This window comes from Syngnathus leptorhynchus, chromosome 20, assembly GCF_054491065.1.
Source record: "Syngnathus leptorhynchus isolate UIUO chromosome 20, UIUO_Slep, whole genome shotgun sequence".
Taxonomy (NCBI): Eukaryota; Metazoa; Chordata; class Actinopteri; order Syngnathiformes; family Syngnathidae; genus Syngnathus; species Syngnathus leptorhynchus.
Window position 1 is genome coordinate 697039 of NC_141214.1, and position 23124 is coordinate 720162.

The 23124-nt window shown below is 48.6% G+C and overlaps 2 protein-coding genes across 3 annotated transcripts; both read right to left on the reverse strand.

The window, feature by feature from the left end:
* Positions 1-376: 376 nt before the first annotated feature.
* ash1l (ash1 (absent, small, or homeotic)-like (Drosophila)) lies at positions 377-18988 on the reverse strand. Of its 2 annotated transcripts, XM_085901294.1 has the most exons (26): positions 18816-18988; positions 17707-17798; positions 15216-15993; positions 10410-14733; positions 8520-9165; positions 8159-8332; positions 7976-8070; positions 7770-7843; positions 7590-7635; positions 7352-7460; positions 6929-7135; positions 6719-6865; positions 5331-5439; positions 5093-5242; positions 4906-4973; positions 4593-4759; positions 4346-4498; positions 4218-4272; positions 3986-4118; positions 3477-3743; positions 3269-3355; positions 3087-3177; positions 2860-2998; positions 2626-2798; positions 2386-2552; positions 377-2317 (listed from the first exon to the last, which is right to left on the reverse strand). In XM_085901294.1, the coding sequence occupies exons 3-26, from the start codon at positions 15807-15809 to the stop codon at positions 1835-1837; spliced, it is 8658 nt and encodes a 2885-aa protein (XP_085757420.1). In that variant the 5' UTR covers positions 15810-15993; positions 17707-17798; positions 18816-18988; the 3' UTR covers positions 377-1834. The 2 variants fall into 2 exon arrangements, with proteins under 2 accessions (XP_085757420.1, XP_085757421.1); XM_085901295.1 differs by lacking the exons at positions 17707-17798; positions 18816-18988 and having other exon boundaries at positions 377-1139; positions 1882-2317; positions 15216-17660.
* A 666-nt stretch (positions 18989-19654) lies between these two features.
* On the reverse strand, positions 19655-23077 carry LOC147040653 (E3 ubiquitin-protein ligase RNF115-like). Its single transcript, XM_085901291.1, has 9 exons — positions 22933-23077; positions 21516-21574; positions 21396-21453; positions 21113-21324; positions 20969-21037; positions 20806-20884; positions 20567-20660; positions 20252-20367; positions 19655-20089 (listed from the first exon to the last, which is right to left on the reverse strand). Exons 1-9 carry the CDS (start codon positions 23011-23013, stop codon positions 19964-19966), a joined length of 894 nt encoding a protein of 297 aa, XP_085757417.1. The 5' UTR covers positions 23014-23077; the 3' UTR covers positions 19655-19963.
* Between the last annotated feature and the right edge of the window lie 47 nt (positions 23078-23124).

Consider the following 23124-nt stretch of genomic DNA (forward strand, 5'->3'; position numbering starts at 1 on the left):
CTCAGTGTCGCTCCAATGGATCCGTTGTCAGTTTACAACATGGGGACGCCCAAGCTTGTCCCTTTTGCACAGGGAGGGGGCAAAAGCTCATCGCCCTTTCTTTTCAAACCATGGCAACAAAAGTTCATTCCCCTCCCAATATACACCTCTCGCAGAATTTAAGAAAATATGACCATGAGGACCATTTCATGTTAAGCATTGTTTTCTTAAAACTGTTCATTGCCATGAAGCCCTTGGGTTTTTTTTTTCTTTTTTTTTTTTCTCATTTAAAAAAAGGTCATCTGGACGACAGATGCACAAAAACAGGCAGTCAGAGAGCACAGCTGACTGAGTAAGGCGGTACAGTTCAAGCCAGCGTCTCTCCCACCTGATGTAGTTAAGCTGGTGAATCCATTGGTTGAAAAGCTGACCGTTTCACAGGGAGGGGAAGAAAACGGAAAATTCAATGACACTGACCAAAAAAAAAAAAAAAGCGCTCAAACTGTCATAAAAAAAAAAAACAGGTCTAGTCTGTGTCTCCATGAGGCTGACTACAATATAACAGGTCAAAGTTAATAGACTTGCTCCCCCCCCTCACACACACTGCATTATCAAGTAAGTACGGTTTTAGTGTCTTTTCAATACAGATACAGAGCTATCCATGGTTCCAAAAGTGCAGTCTAAACACCAGCAGCATCTTGCACCTCTCGCACGCACGGCCGTGCCTACAAGGAGGAGCAATTCTCCAGCATTCTCATCTGAACCGATGGAGCGAGAGCCATCTTTCACTCAGTACCAAAGGTGTCGTTTCACTCAATGTGTGGGCTTTTTTGTCTTATGTTCATCTTAAAAAAACACTCCTTGAAAACATTGACATTAAAGTCGGTGCTTCCAAACCCCCTCCACCGTCTCAAGAGTGAGTTGAGACCATAAAGTCTTGGAAGAGGTGACCTCGAAGGTCCAAATGATGCATTACGGTCTGGAAGGGTTTGGATAGCCAATGAGACTCTTTTCCTTTCTTATCATCTCCCTTGCTTTAAAAGGCGAAAGGCAGTCGGCTCGTTGTTGAAATGTTTACTTTCTGCCGCCAAAATCGGCAAATCCTAGCGGCCGTAGGCGCCGCCCTGCACCCTCCTCCGGGAGATAAGTGACATCTACGGCTGTTGGAAGAAGACAAAAAGGGGACGCTTAGCAGCTTTGAAAGGTAAGGTCAAAAATCAAAGCAATCTCTTTCGAGAGGACTCTCCAACAAATGTTGTGTTTGTCCACAAAGTGCTCACTGCTTAACGGGAAGGTGACAGGTAGGACAAGGGGGACGTTTCAAAAAAATAAAAAATCACCACTTTTGGGGTATTATCATTTTGGGTAGTGTGGTTAGTCTTTGCAAGATGAAGGCTCCCTGCTAGACTGTATGTATCTTCCTGATCATGACACGCTCATGAAATATGTTAGCTCCTCAATCCGATTCTGGCCGTGCTTTGTCAGCAAATTCTTCTTCAGCAATTCCTGCAGACGCATCACATTGAACAAGGTGTTTTTGGTCTCTTGGAATTCAGTGATGCAGTCCAAAACAACAACAAAATGTTGACACAGCAATAAAAGCTACATGTCTTTGTAAGCGAGTGAGGACCACAAAAATATCATCCCATCTGTTAGAGAAATGTTACTATGCACAATATGACTCAATATGTCCCTTCGTCCATCTGTTAGCACTGGCCTGTGTGAAAAGGAGTCATCCTTTTGCTCAATCTTCTCAGTTGAGTCCCCCTTTTATTCATTCAGCCCAGCCCAGCCCGGCCCGGCCCGGCCCGGCCCGGTCCGGTCCGGTCCAGTCCAGTCCAGTCCAGTCCAGCCCTCAGTCATCGGTGGACCTACCAGCCTCCTGTGCGCCTGCTCCTTCACCATTCTTGTTTGGTGTTCTGTGCAGCAGATCCAGCAGAATCTTGTTGAGCCGCTCCCTTTGAGCCTCTCTCCTGCCCAGCGCAGGCTGGTGAGGCGGCGAGCAGGCCGACGAGGACGGCCGCTCGAGCATTTCCCCTATCCTTTCTGCCGAGCCCTCCTCCTGCTGCTGCTGCTGCTGCTGCTGTTGCTGTTGCTCCGCGGCCTCGGGCCCTTCCCCGTCATCATTGTCTCCTTCCGCTCGCTTGTCGGCTAGAAGTTCAGGACCGCCTGCAGCCGCGTCCTCCTCCGATCTCCCGCTTTCCGCCTGGGGCAGGAAGTCGTCGGCTCGCTCGCACGACGAGCCGTCGTCCTCGCAGCCTTCGGATCCTTTGGAACGCTCGCTTTTCCACGCCGAGCGGCCCCCGTTCCTCTTGAAGTTGTCGGGTACGTAGTGAGGCTACAACACGCCGTTAGTGTTAGTCATTGACTTTGGATATCGGTAGCCCGCGGGGCCCGGCGTCTTACCGAGAAGTCTCTCTTGGGTGCCAGGCGCTTGGTGAAATGGTTGAAGGCGTACGTCTTGGTGCAAACTGGGTAGCGGTTACGATGGATCTTGTAGAAGAGGTGAGCCGACTTGTCCAGGCGGTAGTCACAGATGTACACGTCTGGCTCTTTCACCCCCTTTGGCCGTCCTTGAGGAAGACAAACAAAAGTAGATCGCTCAAGACGTGTTGAAAAGAAGAGGGGGAGCATTTTCCCTCTCACCTTTGCAGTATGTGTAGAGATCCAGAACGCAGCAGGTTCCCACCACTGCTTCAAGAGGGATGATCTCGTAGAGTGGCATCCGAAATAACTCGTTCTGGTAGAAGCGGCGTGATGGCGAATGGTGTGTCTCGTGAGGACGGAAGTAGTGGTGGCCAAAGGCGAAGCGCTCACCCCTTCAAAAGTCACAGCATGACTGTCTGTCTGTATGTATGTAAGATGAGTTGACGGACTTACTTTTCATTCTTCCAGAGTTTCTCAATGCGGAAGATATCAAGTTTGTCTCGGTTGATGTGAGACAGGAGCCGGTAAGAGGGCCTGATGGGCTGGCCCTCGGATGTGCGTCTGCTATCTCTCATCAGGTACACACAGTCTCCTGCGCACATGGGATGGGTGCCTTAGAAGGGATTTCAAATACGGTGCATGCCTCTAAGCACGATTCCCCTCCTAGAAAGCGGAGGTACCTTGGTGCAGAAGCAGCTCATCTCTTAGGAGGCAGATGTAGTAGACAGAGCCAGCCTGGGCATAGCTGGGTTGAGGTATCATGGGAACTTCCTTTGACATATAAAACAACAAAGATGCAATTGAGTCCCAAGAAAACCTGGCTCGGCTCAGACTCAGAACGCTGTCTCCCGTGCAGACATACCGTGTCTACTGGCCTCGGGTCACACTCCTCACACAGATAGTGCTCCACTTCTGTCTCCAAGCGCATGCAGTCAAAGTGTTGCCAAACCTTCAACAAAAACAAGTAAGGAACATCGATGGGTTCACGCCTGGAAGAGACGTTTTCCTTTGTGCGTATTATATCGCAGTTCCTGTTGTTGTTTCCTTTGGTCAGATTGCTTGCTCCTTACCATGCACTTTTCACATTGGATCATCAAGCCTTCATCCTTGTACATGCCACAGATGCAGCGGATAATGTCATCATCCTTGTCATGGGATCCGGCCACGCCGTGAAGGTGGCCCCGGTCACGCTCCAGCGAGTCGGAGCTGTCAGCCTCGCTGGCGGTCTCGCCCATAATCTCGTCGATCTGCACGGCGGCCTCGTTACGGGCGCTGTAGTAGGCTTTGCGCAGCCGGCACACGTCCCTGCCGATGGATGACTTCCTCCCGTAATATTTCTAATTGGCAAAAACCAGGCCGTTTGTGAGAACTCGTGTTGAAAGCGTGACAAGCCACACGATTCCCAACTTTTTCACAAGTAAAGCAACAGGCATCCAAACTTGGACACTAGTTGCGGAAAGGTCATGAAGCAACATTTCTTCGTCTAATGTGTCTTCAGCGCTTTATAGCACGAGGCCACTGCCACATATTCTGTTGGCGTTATTCATAGCAAAGGGTACGAAATGGGACACCTGCCTACCTCAGCATTGCGGAACACTTTGAGCATGTCAGTGTCGAATGCTTCGACGGTCTTGTAATGGCCCGTGAGGATTTGCTTCTCAATGGTGCTCAAATCCAGAGGGTCTGACACCTTCTCATAGTAATGGCTGTTCCTAATAACACAAGAATGCACAAAAAGAAAAAGCAAGTCACAAAAATGGACTACAGGTCTTTTTTTTTTACGCGATGGATCGGTTCCTATTCATACATACCTTTTCCGTGACGGGAGGTTCAAGAGCGGAGCAGCGATTGTCTGGCTGGATGAATCTGACGTAGGTAGAAGCAGAATTTCAAGAAATGTCAAGAAAAAGCCATACCCAAAAAAGACAAAGAAACCAACCCTTGTAGCTGGTAATCATGTCACAAATCTCCTTGAAGATATGAGCAAGGCGAGCAGTGCGTGTGACTTCTGTGTTTTCTTCGGCAGCAGCGAGCCTGCGCGTACGGACTGACCGGGATGTCTGCAGGGCTGAAAACTGGGTGAGGAAAACATCTGGGAGGAGAGACATGCATGTTTGATTGACATTGTACTTACTAGAATGGCTTGTCATAATGAAGAAATTTTGTTTTTGATGAATCAGCCTCACCCGACTTGATGTTGCCATCATCCCGGATGACTCCTCCCCAGCGGGTATAGAGCGAGAGGTTGGCGGGGTCTCGCTCTCTTTCACCTTCTCGTTTCAGCAACTCCTGTTTCTCTCTCATTTTTTCCCAGTTCCTCAGGAGGAACACTCGATGCTTGAGGACAAAGTTCCTAATGATTGAGAACATGTAGTCAGTCAGACTCATTGATTTTACAATTCACAGAAGGGCATAACATTCAGAGTCGCAAATGTTTTTTGTTTTCTTTTCCCCCCCATCATGCCTCCAAACTGCCATATGACTTGACGTGTGATGTACCTTTCTCTGTTTGACATGGGTTTCATGAGGTGAGGGTAAAACTTGTTGCTGTCACTCGAGTCTTCCTCCTAAATACAAAGAAAAGTCATTCTGAAACAAATCAGGTCACGGACAGTTCCACACAACATCATTGAGAAATCAGGCAATATCAGATGCACCCAATGTGTCAAAGAAGGGCATCACTCACTCGTTTCTTAAGTTGGTGTTTGGATTTCCGTTTCTCCTTGAGTCGACCCAGACGCCGAGTACCGGCTACCTTGGGGGGCAATCCGTTGATACGCTGGCTTTTCCCGCCAATGATACCTCTGCAACTCTCTGAGCCGCACTTACATACTTGCTGTGTGTGTGTGTGTGGGGGGGGGGGGGGGACAATAGCAATATCAAATAACCAGCACAGAAGTCTCTCATGGTGAGTTGTCACTCACCTGCTCCTCCGTGTTGAAGGAATGGAAGTTGTAATCATAGGTGAGCTCGGTACCGCTGCTGATGTCCTTGAGCGCAAAGAGACCAATTCTGTACACCCCATTGACTGACCTGCAAGTCATCAGGACTGAGTGAGCGCACCTTCCTCTTTAATAGCAACTTCATTACCAGAGCACGCCATAAAGCACAAGGTCATTTTAGAAAGTAGCTACAGCAAATACGCCATGCCAATTTCTAATTAAAGGAAGCCACCTGTGACTATGTTCTGAGTTCTTTGCCCATTTGAAAGACAACAAAAAAAGAAGAGATTTGTTTACATACGGTGGGTGCAAATAGGCATTTTTTTCATCTAAGGGCATCTTTTTGAGCGTCTGCATTGAAGGAAAATGAAGTGAAATGTTTGGACACAGCGGTTGTGACCGTGACCCAGCTGCAAGTAAGCTCCCCTCTCTGACGAGATTGATGGCTGCTTCAAAATCCTCCAGTGCCATTGTGGTTTTTATTTTAGTCCAGCTACATTCACATGCTCACCCACATGCAAGCACCAGTTCCCTAGATTATAGTGTGGCCCAAGTGGGAGAGGAGAGTACAACTTGACACAGTCAACTCTCCAAGGTTGTAAATTGTCCAAAAGCAAACATTCTGGCTTCAGCTTGAAAAGTCAAACAGAGAGACAAGATGACTGTTAGTTGTACTAAGTTCATTCTGTTTCCTTTTTTCAATCACTTTTTGGTTCTTTTATCACAAACAGGGTATTTTGGTTATATTACCTGACATGTTTCGGCATGAACTTCCGCCTTCATCAGAGTGCCTGATGAAGGCGGAAGTTCATGCCGAAACATGTCAGGTAATATAACCAAAATACCCTGTTTGTGATAAAAGAACCAAAAAGTGAAGATGACTGTTGTTAGCTAGTTTATAAAAAAATAGGATGATTATTATGATTGTGCTACGAGATGTTTTTTTTGTCCCATATTGTCCAGCACTGTAGTCAGATATTCTTTTTTGTACAGTCTTGCTAATTTACTGCCCACGGTTGGTCCCTGCACTTTGGTGGTTTCAAGATAGACTACTGTTAGTTAGAAGTGTGTCACTTCAGTACTCATGCACTACGCTTTAATGGTTAGCAAGGCTTCTTTATGCCCCCCCCTCCACCACTCTCCCTTGCTCGGTGTTTAGTTACTCCTTAACCTCCTTTAGCGATAATGACAGACTCTGCAGAGTGGAAGAAATGGCGGGCTGAAGCTTTGCTAACGAGTTACCCTGAGCAGATCCCCAATGGAATAATGAGGTGCCAGCCCTACTAAAAAGGAATGAAGACGAATTGAAATTGGAGAGTGAAACACTCGCCGTCCGTCATGTTCCGTGTAAAGTGCTTTCTGCCACTTACCACTTCTGCATCTCACAGTTGGGCTCACAGCTGTGGTTGATGAAGCGTGCCTCATTGCCCATTCGATAGCTGTCAATCACCATGCCACTATCCAGGTTCAGACAGTAGTGGCCGCTGTGAGCAAAGTACTGCTGCATCATCCGACTCCTGAAATATTTGGGCGTTAGACTTGGACGCATTGATATGTACGGGCAAAAAGCAACCGTTCACCTGAACTCGTGTTCGCTGACCACTTCTCCCAGGTACTCGATAATGAACTGGCCAGAGCGGAGGCTTTCCTTGGTGCGGATGCCCCAGCCCTTGCCCTCGGCCCGGAATCTCTCCAGACACTGAACCCAATCGTGCCTCTGGATATGCTGGTTGTCGCAGAACCCGTGACACGGACAAGTGCTGGGGGAGCACTCGGCAAAGCTCATTCTGGAGAAATGTGAAAATACAACGCGTGATCGTCGGTGAGCACGCCGTCGATACGTATCGTGTAAAATGACGACCTTCGTGGGTCAAACGTGGGTATGTCTCGTGTGATGTGTCTAGTCAGCGTGGGATGGTGGGAAACGTAATTTCCATCTCTTTGTGTGTCTTAACATGTGAGAAATTTGACAAGAAAGCAGACTTTTGAAAATGTCATTGTACCTGTTGAGGCAGTCATCCAGGCAACCTTTTTCAGAGCGAGTCTCGGGAATTTTACAGTTGCATGTCGTCGTTTCATACCCGGAGAAAGGCTTTACGTCAACATACACGTCTGTCAAGACAAAATCATTTGAACATGGACAGTTAAAGACACCATATCATTTGTCACGCGAGACAACATCAATCGGGAGATGTTCAAATGACTCTGGTTAGAACGGAAAAACAATGTTAAGGCACCTACTCGATCTGATCTTTTTGTAAAGAGGGACATCGGGCCTTTTGTACAGCTGAAACAAACAAAGCAAAAAGTTCATGAGTACAAGCCAAAAGACGTCCATGATCAAAAGATGCTAGCAATAGCGCTACCCCAAAAAATGAATCAAAATGAAATGAGATATACTGTAGCGTCATGATTGATCACCTGATCGTGTTTCCACAGCCATAGGATGTCATAAGGCAATTGGAAATCAACGCGCTTCTGTCTCATGTACTTTCCTGAAATGTCCCACAAAGCAAAAGAAAACCTTGATGAAAAGATGCATTCAAAGTGAGCATGCACTAAAACGGGCTCCGAATCTTCCGCGCTGTAACGTTCCCTAGATCATGACCGAAGAAAACGTGACTCACCAACATGGATGGGTGCTGGAAACAATCCGTAATCATGTTCCCCGGGTATGTACTCGAGCTTCTCTTTCTTTAACTGCAGAAGCTGACTGCGGGGGCTACGAGCAAGAGCAGAAAAAAGAAACAATGAATAAATGGAATGATAAATGTGAGGTGATTTCACAAGAAACAAACAAAATATCTTACTCTTCGGTCTTAAACACATCAGAGTAAAGCCCAGCCTTCTGGAACTTTTTCTTTGGAGGTCTGGCTGGTCTTTTTTCCCGTGGGGCGGTTATGGGGATGGCTGACGTTTGTTCCCTGGAGACACTTTCTTGGTGTTGCGTGGAGATGTGGCCATCTGGCTTATTCTCCACTGATCTAGATCCATAATTTGGTTGAAAACATGTTCCGACATGCAACTTCCATCCATCCATCCATCCATCCATCCATCCATCCATCCATCCATCCATCCATCCATCCATCCATCCATCCATCCATCCATCCATCCATCCATCCATCCATCCATCCATCCATCCATCCATCCATCTCTGAGAAGCATACTTACCCGGGGAAGGCATTGATCTGATCCTGGGCTAGCCAGCACCTTCCAGATCCCGGTCTGGACCTTGGCATCTGGTTGCCCGCATTTTCTTCCCTGTCTGCCAATGGCTCCGCGGTGTCTTCTACCTCTCCTTCCTCTTCTTCCTCAACGTCATCTCTCTCCCAGTGTTTCCTTTTTTGCCCTCTGCTACTCCGCTGCTCTTTGACGACGGCTTCGATGGTGTCTTTGACGGCATCCCCGTCCCAGATTCTCCCTCCTCCCGGCCGCTCTACTACTCGGTGCCGCGTGGGATTTAATTCGACGGCGGGAGGCGGCGACGGTGGCGGAGAAGGTAACGGGTGCTTCCGGGGACGCCCGGGTCCCCTCTTCTTCACCATGTTGTTTCCCGTCCGGGCTTGCCTCTGCAGCTTCTTAGCGCGCAGGATTTTGTTGACGTGGTGGAGACTGTGCTTGGACTGCTGCGATCGATGGGGCAGGGAGGCGTCCGGGCAACGCTCCTGGGAGGGGGAAAGGCAGGAAGAGGATGCCGCCGAGCCATGCGAGTAAAACATAGGAGACTGGTGATGGAGCTGTTGTCGGTGGTGCAGGGATCCTTCGGGCCCTTCCGATTTGGAGAGGACACCGCCTCTTGCCTGGAGACTTGCAGGCCCTTTTCAAGACAAATGCAAACAGAAAGATGATTCTTAGAGGTTATGTCATACTTTGGGCAATCTTTCCAAAAATCCAGACGATTGATTGGTGCGGTTGTTATTTTTACAAACGACGATTGATTGGTGCGGTTGTTATTTTTACAAACGACCAAGCAATCTAAAGCTCTTTTCCACCGTGCAATGCTAATGGTTGAATACATTTGTGAAGTCTGCTTGTAATCATGGTGAGAAATGCATTCCTCATTTTTGTTCAAGCGTTCCCTACTAAATTGAATTCACGTTCTTCGTTTGCCTTGTTGGTTCCCACACTGACACCTCACCTCACCTGCCCTCCCCCATCAAGTCCATTCCCTGACCACCGAATGACCCCAAATCCTGAGTCGTAATCCAGGATTAGCCTGTCTTGGTTGGAAATGAGAAAAGCACCATTCTACTGAGGCCCTGTTTTCATCACAACAATAACAAGAGCAAAACCTTGGCGATGGCTGGCCATGCAAAACAATTGGACAAGGTCAAATTCAATGTAAGACCAAAATAGCTTACAAAGAAAATACTCCACCCCTTCAATAAGATGGCTCTTGGCAGAAGTGCTACATCAACAGTGGTCATCCACATTTTCAGTGCAGTCGTTATGTCTTTTTTGCCAAGCCCATAACCAAATGTCAGGGAGTGTGCGCGCGAGTCTTCTCTTTTGATGAGGCCAGAAATGCTGCTCGGGCACATCAAGCAATGCTGCTGAAACGGACCACGGTGAGAAAAGATTCTCCGCCACACACCGAGCAAGTGAGCACTGCGAGCCCATATCGAGTTTGGAGAATATAAGCCAAAAAATAGAGCGTACATAAATTGCAGTACAATTAGGGCCACTCGTAACAATTAGCCACATAAAGCCCGCCTACGGCTTTTGGAAAGATGACCACAACTTAATTGGGCAATGTACGTAAATTCACTGACCTTGTGTTGCATTTTACAAGGTCTGAAACCTAATCATTCCATCAGGGTTATTTAAATTGATTGCAACGGACGTTATAGCACCAGTGTGAGAGAGAACCTATAAAGCTCACCAGCTGCAATATGCTGGCGTGAAAGCTATTTTGGGAACATTGAACAATGTCAAGTAGAATTTGGGTCGTACATTTCCCACGCCTTTGCGTCGACAACCCGTTTTTGTCATCCATACAGATTTCTAGGATCTCAGAAAAGAGTTGTGATTTTGACAGTACGGAAGGCCAATTTGACTTACCTAATTCTCTTCTCTCCGCTGATACCGAGCGCTCTTTCCGTGATGTACGGTCCATACGGGAGAAGCTGTTATTGTTCTCTGGTGCCATGTCATTCTTTCTGTTCCTGCACCCCCTCAAGTTGGTACGAGTGAGAGCAGAAGCAAAGAGATTCGTAAGATTAGGAGAATCGTGGCCTCTTGTCTCTACATCTTCCGCGGGTGTGAGAGCTCCATCGTCGTCACTGTCAGAGCAAGCGGGCAGTTCTTCGGGCCTCCCGTCTGAGAAGCGCCACTGACCGGGAAGCACGTGACGACGCGAGAGCTTAGAGTAGTCGGCGTCGGAGGAGCCCATCCTGAACCAGGACTCGGTTGGGCGCTGGCTTTTGGAGCTGCTGCCCAGAGCTAGCCTGGAGGGTCCCAAACAGGAAAGCGAGCTTTCTTTGCGCTTGTATCTATCCGCAGGAGATGACGATGAATTGGCTAAAGTGACGACGGCTGCTTGCTTGCTAGCGGCGGCGCTGCGGCCAAAGCGGCATCGTTGCAAAGACTCGGCCATTCCCAAGCTCCCGACTCGCTCTCCTTTACCTGATGCTCCGCTGTCAGACATGCCTGCCCCGCCATGGCTGACAGATCCGCCCACCGTTTCTTCTTCTTCTTCTTCTTCTTCGCCCTCATCGGCACATCGCTCTCTGTGTTTGTGTCGATGTTTGTGTTTGTGGTGCCAGTTGAAAGACAGCTCAGAGGACATGGGCGGGTAAAGAACGGGAGCGCGTCCTCCTAGGTACTCCTGCCGAAGCAGCTTGTGCTTCTTCTTGTGGAATTTCGAAGGGTTTAAGAGAAGATGAGAGGGGTGGTGATGATGCATGTAAGATGTAGGGGGAGGAGGGGGGAAGGTCGGCGAGTGATGCGAGTGGTGGCTGGAAGCCGTGTGGGGTGACTGGTGGTGGGGGTGAGGATATAGAGCGCTAGCTGGAGGATAGCCCCTGTAGTAGCCCAATCCCAGGGGTCCGGAGGAATAAGGAACACTGTAAGAGGGATGGTAGAAGCCTCCACTGGAGAGTGGGAATCCGAGCCCTGGTACAAAAGGAACTTCGGACATGGACTCTCTGAGTTTGGGCGGGCGCCCCCGTTTCTTTTTCAAGTCTGGTTTCCGAACGTAGTGCAATGGATCGCAAGAGTATGCGGGATGGGAATAGAAGCTGCCAAAATTTACCCTGAAGATTGTGGGGAGGAGATCTCGGTGAATGTAATGATGAGGCGGAGGGCCGCCGGTACCGCCGACGCCAGCGGCACGGTTGCCCACTCCCGGGATTCGATTTGCTCCCGGGGCTATGCCGCCGCCGAGACGGTGCCCGGTGGTCCGATGCGTTATGCGGATTTCACTCATCCTTATGACAATCTCATCCAGTTCGGCCAGAAAGTTGGGGTCGATCCGCCGGGAGCGCAGTTGCAGGTATTTCTTCTTGCGTTTTCGTTTCTGTCTCTTGAGCTTTTCATAGCCCGGGCACCCGTGGCTACGGCGTTTACATTTATGCTTATGTTTTTCCTTGTGACCCAATACGGAGGTAGAAGGAGACGCAGGGTGAGCTCTCCGCGGATCGGGCGATAACCTGGTCATGTGTGGCGAGGGAGAAGGTGAGGGATGGTCCACCAGTACAGCGGAGTGGCGTCGCCTGCCCCTCGCGCCAAGTCCCAAACCCACGGATGAACCGATAACGCCGGGCATTAATAACGCGCTACTGAGGCCGGCTGATAAGCCCATTGCGCCCAGAGCGCCCGCTCCTCCAGCTTTCTCCCCACGGTCAGAGGTGCTGTTGTTGTCTGTTCCTATACCGCTGTCACTAGGTAGCGTCTCCTCACTGTGGGACTCACTCACTGGGGATGGAGTGGCTTCTTTCAGCTCACTAAGGGGGGCCGGCGAGGTGGGATGGAGCGGCCGTGGAGGAGAAAGCTTGTGGTAGTGGTAGTGCTGCTGCCTATAGTGGGAGTGAGGGTGGTGGTGGTGGTGGTGGTGGTGGTGGTAGCCACGGAACGAGGACCTTTTCTGTGACGTGGCCATATTTAAAGAGGAGCCGAGGACCGGGCTGCGAATATTTGGAGCTGAAAAAGTTGGAGGAGGAAAAGCAAACGTGCCGTGACTACCGGCCGAATAGTGAGAGTGAGCGGCAAAGTGCACCGAGCCTGGCTCGACAAAGCTGCCGTCGCTGATGGGACTGTGGCCGCCGCTGGACTGCGAAAGAGAAGGTGAGGGAAATATTTCCGAAGAGGGATGCTGGTGCTGTTGCTGAGACGGATGGTGATGCAGAGGAGAAGTGGTGCTGGGGGATAAGAAGGGCTCCGGTGGAGCTGTGACGCTTTTTGGTTTCCGCCCTCTCCTCTTGCCCATATAGATGGTGCCTTTTTTGCTCACGTTAATTTGGGGTCCGAGTTTCCCCCCGAGAGAAGCAGCCAGGGAGGACAAAGAATGAGTGGCAGCTTGCGCAGAACCGACCACGGCGCTCGGACACACTTTGGGCGGGTCTTCTTTTCTCGGTCCTAAAAGGATTTGACTGAGAATCCGCTTCCGCTTGACACTTTTCATCTTATTGATCTTGCCGATGATGGTTTTCATAATAAGCTGGCCATTTCCTTTGCTGTGATAGCGTTTGTCCCCGACAAGGTCCCCTGCCTCAGGAGCCAAGGTGGGAGGCTGACACTCTTCGGGTAAAGTAGGCGGTAGGCGCTTGGGGCGTCCACGTTTTCGAGGGGTCGCTTTAGGGGGGTTGAGGTCAACTTCTGGATGAAGCACAGGAGGGTCTTGCTCTTCTTTGGACTTCAGAAAAGTCGAATAAACCTTGGATGGAGCCGATTTATTGTGGGAGCGTCCACGGGATGCGGCGTCGAGCCTCGGCATCCGCGACTTTGGCCTGCCCCTTTTTTTGCCCTGGGGCAATGAGGTGAAGAGACGTGACATTGACGTTTGCGCCAGAGGATTTGGTTTGAGTTTATTTGGATTTGGTGGTCTCCCCACGGGTCTCTTGATTGGAGTTGCCGTTTCCTGACTGGAAGATAAAGGCAAGGTGCTTTTGCCCTGGTCAAAGGGACTGTGGAAGCCCGCTCTGGCCTGACTATGTACCTTGTTCATAGCACGGCCCCAGCGGGGCTTCCTTCCTCGACGTTTCTTCAGGGGTTTACTGTCTTGATCTGTTGCAGAATCTACGGACGAATCCGGAGAATCGTCTCGGAGAGGAGTCGGAGGGCCGTCGTCACCTTCCGGCTCGGGTGAAGAAGCAGCTCTGGGCCTCGCGGATTCGGCGGGGCTGCCGGTCCGGCCGATGCGACTCCCATCCCTATTGGGACTTGAGCTCTTGTCACCCTGGCCTTGCAATGACTGACTGCTAGCGCCTTTGTCTTTCCCGTCAGGCTTTGCAAGAGGACAGCAATTGTTCAAATCTCTGGGGCTGCCTTGTTGTCTGAAACTTGCCATGCCTTCCTCCGTAGAAACAGGGGTCTCTCCTGCATGTGAAGCGGCAGGGGAGCTTATGTGACTCAAAGTCCTCTGCTCAGCTGCGGTGGTAGGAGAGGATGCAACAGGAGAAGCTGCGGCGTGGGCTGAGAAGTGAATTGGACGAGACTGAAGTTTAGGAATGCTACCGTTGTCATTGTTAACGTCCTTTGACAGAGAAGGCACTCTGTTATTGCCGTATACGAGTGCAGGACTGCTGCTGCGACTGCTGCTGCTGCTGCTAGCTTTCCCAGTCCCATCCGCGTCTTCCTTCCTGGCTGGTGTCAAGGCGGCGGGCGGGTTTTCCATCACGTCTTTGTTCCTGGAACCGTAGGGCCGACCGGGTGGCCGCGACACCGGCAGGGGGGGAGAAAGGTGAACCATTCTGGAATAGGTATTCCGATTGGCCATAGCCCGATCTCGCTGCTTAGCCGTGGGTGTCATAAAACCTGAGCTGGAGTGGGATGGGGCGGCGATGGCGGCGGCGTCAGTCTTAGCGGACAGTTTGACAGGCTTGGCGCTCTTTGATGGCGGGCAAGTGGCTATGAGTTGAGCTAATTTTTCAGTGACTGTAGGCGCTCCCCAGCTTTGAGCTGCCTTGTCTTTCTCTCTTTGACTTTCATTGGCGTATGTGTATTGCGGCGCTTTAACGGCTTCACAGCTCGCTTCTTTGGACGCGGGTAACGGTGAAGAGGGTGCCGATGACCGAGGGGGATGTTGCAGACTTGGGGTTTTCTTCCCAGAAGGATGAAGTTTGCTGTCTGGAAGAGGGCGATGAAGATTCAGGGGCCGTTCAGATGGGCCAGTACCTGCTTTAGTGTCGGATTTTGTGTCGGACGGGCAATCCATCTTTGGTGGACCCTAAAACAAATCAAAACAAAAAAGACAATCATTGTAAAATGTCTTTTCTAAATGACGTTATAATAAGAGTAAGAATGCATGAGATTTAGTGAGCAATTTTCCAAGTGCTATAAAACCATTTTCAGAATTCATCCAAACTACCAAGCGCAACTGGCAGAGTAAGGGGACAAAGGCAGGGGAAAGGGTGAATAGAGGCACTGACACTTATTAGGGTCAGATTGGGGACAAGAAGGGACCGCTGTGGAGGGAGCTCATCTTGGAGTGGGGGATGGAGAGGCAACATAAACCAAACAGACGGGCACTTAAGAAAACCAAACTGCTGCAACAAATCAATGCAAAGCAGACGATGAAAACGTATGTTGAATTTGGGGAAACATTTGTCATTTTTAAGCAAGAAAATGCTGCTCTCAATGTCCAGCAGGCATACCGCATCAAATGTTGCCCGTTACTAGGCCTACCCACAATTTCTTGCTCCCACTTACTCGTTTTCCCGGTGCACTGCCATTCACTTGACAAGGTGGCATGGCAGTTGTGCTGGTTAGCGGAGGTGGTGGCGTAGGGACTTTGGAAGATGAGGATAACGACTGGATTGCTCTGTTGACATTTGGACTCTGTTCCTTGTCTTTTTCCCTGACACGAGAAGGACTCTGGCCGCGGTTACCTGGCCCATCATTTCTATTCCCGGCACGATTCGCTCGCGCGGCAGCTCCTCCCCGCCCCGTATTCCTCATTGTTGCCCTAAAGGCTGGTCTGCATACGTAATTCTCCAAAATCTTGGGAGGTTTTTTCATGCGTTTTGCTTGAAGGCCAATCTTCAGTTTGACATTGCCCTCAGACAGGCTACTCTCCTTGATGGAGAACTGTGACTGGTCAGCGCCACTTTGAGCGCCTGCTCCTGCGCCATCAGCTGTACCAGAAGTCTCTTTCTCTTTATCCTGCTTCTTCTCCTCCTCATCGTCTTTAATTCCAATGCCTCCTTCTTTCCCTCGCTCCCCAGACGGAACAGCTGAGAGAGGAGGAGGAGGAGGCGGCGGCGGCGGCGGCGTGGCAGTTCTCCCGTGAATCTTTGGATCCATCTTGACTTCAGGGCAGCGTGAGTTCAAAAGGTGTATCCTAGGAAGAATATAGGATTGGGAGTGGGATAGGGAAGGAGGAGGGAAAGGGGGAGGGGGATAACAATGAGGTAGGAGCGCTCCTTTGGATTTTCCAGAGGCTTTCTATCCTTTGCCGTCACTTCAGCCCTCTCACTCCGTCCTTCAACTGCAGTAGAGAGTTGGAGAGAAAGGGGAGAAGACAAATTCAATCTATGGAGATGACTTTACAGTGGAATTCACTTTTTTTTTTTTTTTTTTTTTATCAGTTTGTCCTTCATCCTGTGCAATTCACAAAAATACATCAATAATACAAAAACCATTGCCGACGCACACTCAACATTGCAGTGGCACCCGTACGGCTTTTATTCTTTCCTCATAAAAATAATGTGCGGATTTTACAGGAGACGGAAATAAAGCAGCTTGAAGCAAGCATCTTTTAAGGAATTGTTATCTGCCAAACTCCAGCACTGGAAACACATTGCATGGTTTCAAAAGTTGTCTATGGCTCATTAAAGCTTCTAAATGATTGAATGCAGATCCACGCAAAGCAGGTGCTTTGGGTGGGTGAAGTCATTTGGAGACAAGTGTGACCTCAGCACTTTGGGCCCTCTGGGTCTATGTTTTCTTCTGCCTTCACCAGCAGTAAACGAAAGTGAGTGATAGAGCGACAACATGACGGCGGGTTCTCCGCACACACAACACACTTAAAGGAAAACACGAAAGTAGATGCACCAGGGAGCCTGCAGAAAGTCATTTGATTCATTACAAGGCATTGCAAAGAACAAAAGTCATTTTCAACATTATGCTCTTGATCCACATTATGAATAGTAGTGGATATTTTCTGACCACACAATAAATGGCAGAGCCATTTTTGGAGCGTGGCCTGCAGCCAGCGCTAGTGTTACACGAACAACAGCCAGCAGTTTACTCACTTACAACAGCCTTCTTTGGAGAAGCTTTTGAAGTTAACACTCATCCATCCGCTTACAAAATTCTTGTAATCCTACAGTGATTTTGAAGCTTCCATCTGGCGCTGTGTCACAAACTGACAGAGCAAGTCATCAACACCAGGTAGTAAACTCGGCGAAAAATCCGCTTTGGACAGACAGCACGTGTGCGGATCGAGTCATTTTCTGCCGGTATGGCCCTTTTAGATCAGCTGGCAAGGTGTCAAAAGACTTTGAAAATGCCATGAAGATAGCAAGTTGATGAACTCAAGCTTGACACAGCTGTGTACGTGCAGCGCGTGTGTACTTTCAAGAAACACAAGGTAGAAAAAGACATCCCACACTTCCTTTCAACCCAAATCCTTCCCATCTACCAACTGTTTATTTCCCTTTGACTGCAGCAATATGCAATGCATCATCATTCACATGTTTCTTTGCACCACGGCAATAATAGCAAATCGTCTGCTTAAACAAACAAGCGACAGATAATGCTTTCATAGAGGTGTGTTCGACATCATTCCTAAGCAAATGTGGTGAAAAGCTGCTTTGGATGATTTGTGTAGATGTATTTCCCCTAACCTTTCCCTGAACTCTACCTTTAGCCACAACCGCATTCTTATCTCTACTTGGTCTCACCTCAATCCGACCTGATCCCTCACCCAGACAGGGTCTTCAGAAGGAGGGAAGGAAAGCAACGTGGATGACAGCTGCTAGTTGAGCCAGCACATTTTGGGCATCCTCTGGGATGGGAAGCTCATTCCACTGTGCTAACAGTGCATGCATGTGTGCTAAAAAGCATCTGTGCAACCCAAACAATAACGGGGCTTAGTCTGCATCATCAACTCGGCAATGTCGTCTTTCTTCCATACAAAAAAAAAAAAAAAAGATAACCTCTCCACCATATTGAAACAAGCCATTTGTAAGGTACTCACCTCTTATGTTATCCAGAAATTGTATTCACATTATTTGGCTCCTTCTCCTTCCTCGGTTATGGCAACTTGGTGGCCAAGCATTACTCCAAGTGCTGAATTGGCAAAAGATGACACAAAATGTAAGCTGTAGGAAGGCTTTTGCAGGAATATCAGAGCAATCACACGCAGGGATGGAGCGACCGTGAGCTACACAGCTTGCTGACAGTGCTCGTGTGTCGCGCGCGGCGCGGCGCAGCGCAGCGCGGCGCCTTATGTTGATCGCTGATCGTTTGTGGCACGTACGCAAGTACCAAATATGAACCTGGCGAAAGTGCCGACCCAAATAGCTCAGCAAAATATCCCCTTGAAATGCATTACGCTGTTATTGATGACGAGAACAGGAGCAGTTATGGAGGATGGCGTCGTCGCTGTAGTGCTAAATATAGCGCTAACCATCGCATTGTGACATTATTGTAGTAATAAACTATTAGCTGCAATAAAGTACCCCAAAATAGGCTATCATCTAATGCGTCTGATCCTGATAGCGAGCATCTTGTTATCTATCAGCCTTTGGCTGCTACTGTTTAAAGACGACTGGGGCTATTTTCATCCAGCAAATGTTCAATAATGTTCGCGGGCTTGTATTGACTGGCAAATTCCAACAGTCAATCTAGTCGTTCCGAGCCGTAATATACGCAAGATAGGGCTTCGAAAATGTCTATTTAAATACGAGATAATGACTACGAGAGTGCAGGACAAGTGATGTACATAATCCTACATCTCCGTCACATTCTCTCATGCACTCACTTCTCTTACTACATCTCAGCTACATAGGCTAACGATGCACTAGCGTGCCCGCTAAACCGCAAAAAAAAAAAAAAAAAAAAATAACACATAGCCAGGAATAGGAATCGTGGGATTAAAATCTTTTCTAAAACCTAGGGCATACGTGGGTCAAATAACATTCCTGCGGTATAAGACAACAAATGCACTATCGTGTAGGTTTTAAAAAAAAAAAAAAAAAAAAACACTGTCAACAAAATGGCGGCTACGTTGAATCAACATAGATCCCCGAAATGGATCTCCCTCTTAATTCCTTATTCTTTGGAGGTAATATCCTTCTTCCTTACAGCAAGTAGTGGCGTGTATTTCGTCCGCGATGTCCCGAAAATCCACTTCCGACGCTGTGTTAGCTGAGCCTGGATGTGTCAGCGCGGGCCTCCCTTGTTGGTAGGGCCTCCATGTCTGCTCAGCCCTGTGTCGCTCGCTACAGTGTCAGCCCAGCACGGGCATTCTCAACGGCGGGGAGGGAGGGAGGGAGGGAGGGAGCGAGCCAGCCAGCCAGCCAGCCAGCAAAAGAGAGAGAGAGAGAGAGAGAGAGAGAGAGAGAGAGAGAGAGAGAGAGAGAGAGAGAGAGAGAGAGAGAGAGAGAGAGAGAGAGAGAGAGAGAGAGAGAGAGAGAGAGAGAGAGAGAGAGAGAGAGAGAGAGAGAGAGAGAGAGAGAGAGAGAGAGAGAGAGAGAGAGAGAGATGGCTTTTTCCGTGCTGCAGCTTCCCCCCCCCCAAAAAAAAAAAAACTCACGTGTCAGCTGTCAAACGAAATGCTTGTCAACCAAATAGGCGTCGATTTGAATAATTCATCATTCCAACTACACTATGCAGTTTGAGCAAAACAATATCTTGTTTCAGGTTCTCCGTTGCAGCAACCATATGTTATTCTCTTTGGAAGTCTTAATTTGACACTGACTTGAACTATCACAGGAGAATCATATCATTGAATTCAAAATATGACAAATGAAGTCTTCCTTCATGTTTTAAATGGAGACTATTATTGGGTGCAGATACAGTGTCCTCCATAATGAGCGGCACCCTTTACTTTTTAAGGCCCGCAAATGATTGAATCACCAAGTATAAATCATCAATAAATGTATGTCGAGAGGGGGAAACATACAGACAAATGAGGATCACAGTGATCAACTTTAATCACAGTTTAACCAAGGAGTGTGACGCACATTCAAGTGGAGAAATGAGGTCACTGTCTTCAAAACAGTCTTCATTGAAAAGTATTATTTCCCAAGGAATTCGGTCAGCTGGTGGTGACAAGTTCCGCACATCAGAATCAGCCATTGAGGAAAGCAGCATACAATGTGGTAGCCTTGTGGTCTTGTCAGCTTACTGCTCTGCTGAGTGATTTAGTGCGGTGGTGGGGGGCTGATCCTCGGCTAAAATGTGCAAATGAAGCGACAGTTCACGCTGCAAATGATGATAATGACCATCACTCAGATGGCCCGCCTGCCGTGTTGCTCCGTCTTAATGGCGCGACCCTCTGGAGATTGTGACGCGTGCAGGAGGAGGCTGTTGTCGACACCGTCGAGGCTTTTTCGGCACACTGGACACGTATCGTGCTGGAAGAAGGAAAACAATCAGCACAATACATGTTCATTTTTGGGGTGGTGCAGATTCTTTTCCTTGTGATACCATTTGGAAACCCGTTTTATGAGTGCAAGTGGCAGTAAAAAAAAAAAATTCCTTGAGCCTTTAAGAGCCAAGGCAGTCAAGATCCTTACCAGTTGCAGCCAAGGCACTATACAGTCACTGTGGAAGTAATGGAGGCACGGTAGCTTGCGGACCCATTCCCCTGATGAATACTCCTCCTTGCAAATTGTACACTCCAGTCTGCGGTCTTTGAAAGAGCAACACAAAGTAAGCAAGTGCTTTTCTTCAAGACAATAAGGTTGGAAAATAGCAGTCATCATGTTTTTAAATCGATAGTAGAAATGTTTGAAAAAGATAGATTCTATAAATGGTCAGTAAGGGAAACTGGGAAGAGGAAAAACGTTTTTTGGTCTGAGTAAATAGCAATGCCATAATAGGATTCCCACCTGTTTGCTCTTGAGAAATGCAAACCGTCGGCAAGGATGAGATCACGTTCTTTTCGGCAGGGGGTGGACCCGTGTTCTCCAACTGTCCTAACAACTGAGATGAAAACAAAGGTTTGCAATTTAGCTGTACTTGCAATCAATCAGTTGCTTTCATGGTCAATCCTGTTGTATTCCTTTTGGTAACCTTTTGTGAGCCCTTCAAACACATCATGACACGGAAATCCAAACTATGATCTGACCTCTGTAATGACTGTATCCAGGCCTCCCTGACCCCACGCGTAATCTGCCGGGTTTGAGTACAGTTGCAGCATGCTCGATCTGAGAGCCAAACGGAACGTAAAAAGAACATTTGATCGCCCGTCTTGGGAGATGAAATCAGAAAAGGATTAAATGGCGGATTACAATGCAGCTGGCGCAGCGCTGGGGTTTCCATTGGTTGTAAACAGGTCGGCCAAGAAGTGCTGCACGATCCTTGAGTAGGCCAAAAAATGATCACGCACCAATATTTATATTCCAAATGATTGATTGTGATCACGAGACACGCACCCTTCCACTTGAGGTCTCTGCTCAGGTCGGGGTGACCTCTCCTCTCCAGGCTGGGACAGAAAGTGTAGCTCTCTGACCTCAGCATTGCCCGGTGTCACTAAAGGAAGATGACTTTGAGCGCTAAGCAACGTCTCGCCGTCATCCTGCTCTGACTCCGACGACGGCGGGTGCGACAGCAGAGCCGAGCGCTCCATAAACAACAGCTGCCATAGCTTGGACAGATGCAAACTGTGAGGCATTTTTTTCCAGTCATATTTCAAAATGTTCATTGTCAAAGGATTACTTCGGAGAATAACGAGTTGGAGTCTTCGCTGCTCTCTGGTGCGCTGCTCTCCAAGAGTCTGAACAAAAAGCAGCTTCGGTCGGGGGAACGTTTCAAACAGGAACTACAACTGTCCTATACCTGGAGTCGTGTTCCACCTCCTCAATAAAGTCAGACTTGCACCCGGGGCAGACAAAATCCTTGAAAAGAAAAGAACATACTTCATTGGCGAGTGGAGAACAGAACTGCATCACCTTGATTTCATGCGCTAGGTGTATCAACCTAATATTCTATTTTTTTCCTACAAATGTAGTTCTTTCTGATACTCCCAGAAAAATAATAGTATAGAGGTGCCAAGATGTTTAATAGTGTCAAACTAAACAAAACAAAGAATTAGACGACGGGTCAAAAAGGGGTTTTACTGCTCTCCGGTGGACATCACCGGGAGCGACAATAACTTGGTCATGATTGTGTCATCGGTGACAGAAGAAAGAAAAAGAACAAACCGCATCGTGCGAGTGACTACTTGTTTGTCCAAAACAACATTTTCAAAGCCCCGGCTCATTGAGGAAGCGATGATGCAGCAATGATGTCATGGCAATATCAGCATATTGTGATTGCACCCGATTAAAAGGCGCTGATGTCATCCATCTGCTGTTCACAGCTCCCGAGGGGGATATTTGCAAGGTGTCAGGGGGTTGCTGGATATGCTAATAAGCATCATTATACTCCTCATTTCTCGTATTAAGGCAGCAGTAACATCTCAGCATTCAAAAGCCATTTTCAATGCATCGCTGCAACACGGCACAAGGCAGCAGCAATTCAGCTCACTCAATAAACCACCCCTTTCATTTTTAAAAGCAGCTCTTGTATCTGATCTGTACGTTGTACAAGTGGTCCTGTTTATGCAAGCACGTCATGATCTCAGAATAGGAAGTGAGCGAGCGTCTGTTGCGAGAAACGGCCGCCCGCCCCTATAGCACAAATCAAACCAATGGTCAACTTTCTCAATGTCGCTCCGATTCAATGCAACAACGGTGTCACTTTTTAAGTCTGTTTGTGCGTCAAATCGCATGTTGGCGACACATCATAACACCGCGCAGCCCGCCCCCACACACACACGCACGCACGCACGCACACACACACACACACACACACACACACACACACACACACACACACACACACACACACACACACACACACACACACACACACACACACACACACACACACACACACACACACACACACACACACACACACACACACACACACACACACGCAAGGCGAGACGCCAGAACTGCCGTCTAAATATGGACACGCGTGTCAAGCACCCAAATAAGACTTTTAGGTTTACGCTTGTGGATGGAAGAACATAGCAGCAAGCACAAAGATGGACGGACGCTTCAATTCAAGATATCTGGACGACTTTCACTTACTCCAGAATGGTGTCGTTGTCTGATCGACCACCCCGCCAATCACAAAGTGTGATGCCGATTCAAGTGTGTCTGAATCAACGCATGTCGTGTCGTGCCGGCAACTCCAAATCACTTACCGGGAGAAGGGGTTGCGTTTCACGCTTACAGCAGTGACAGAAGAACCGGTGCTGAACTGTTGCCGCGGCGGCCTCCGCCATGTTACCGTAGAAGCAAGCAAGCAAGCGCCCGCCCAAACATGCGCGTGCGCGTCCTTAGAATAGCAAACAACGCAACGTGCGACGAGCCACGCGCGTCACACCATGTGTGAT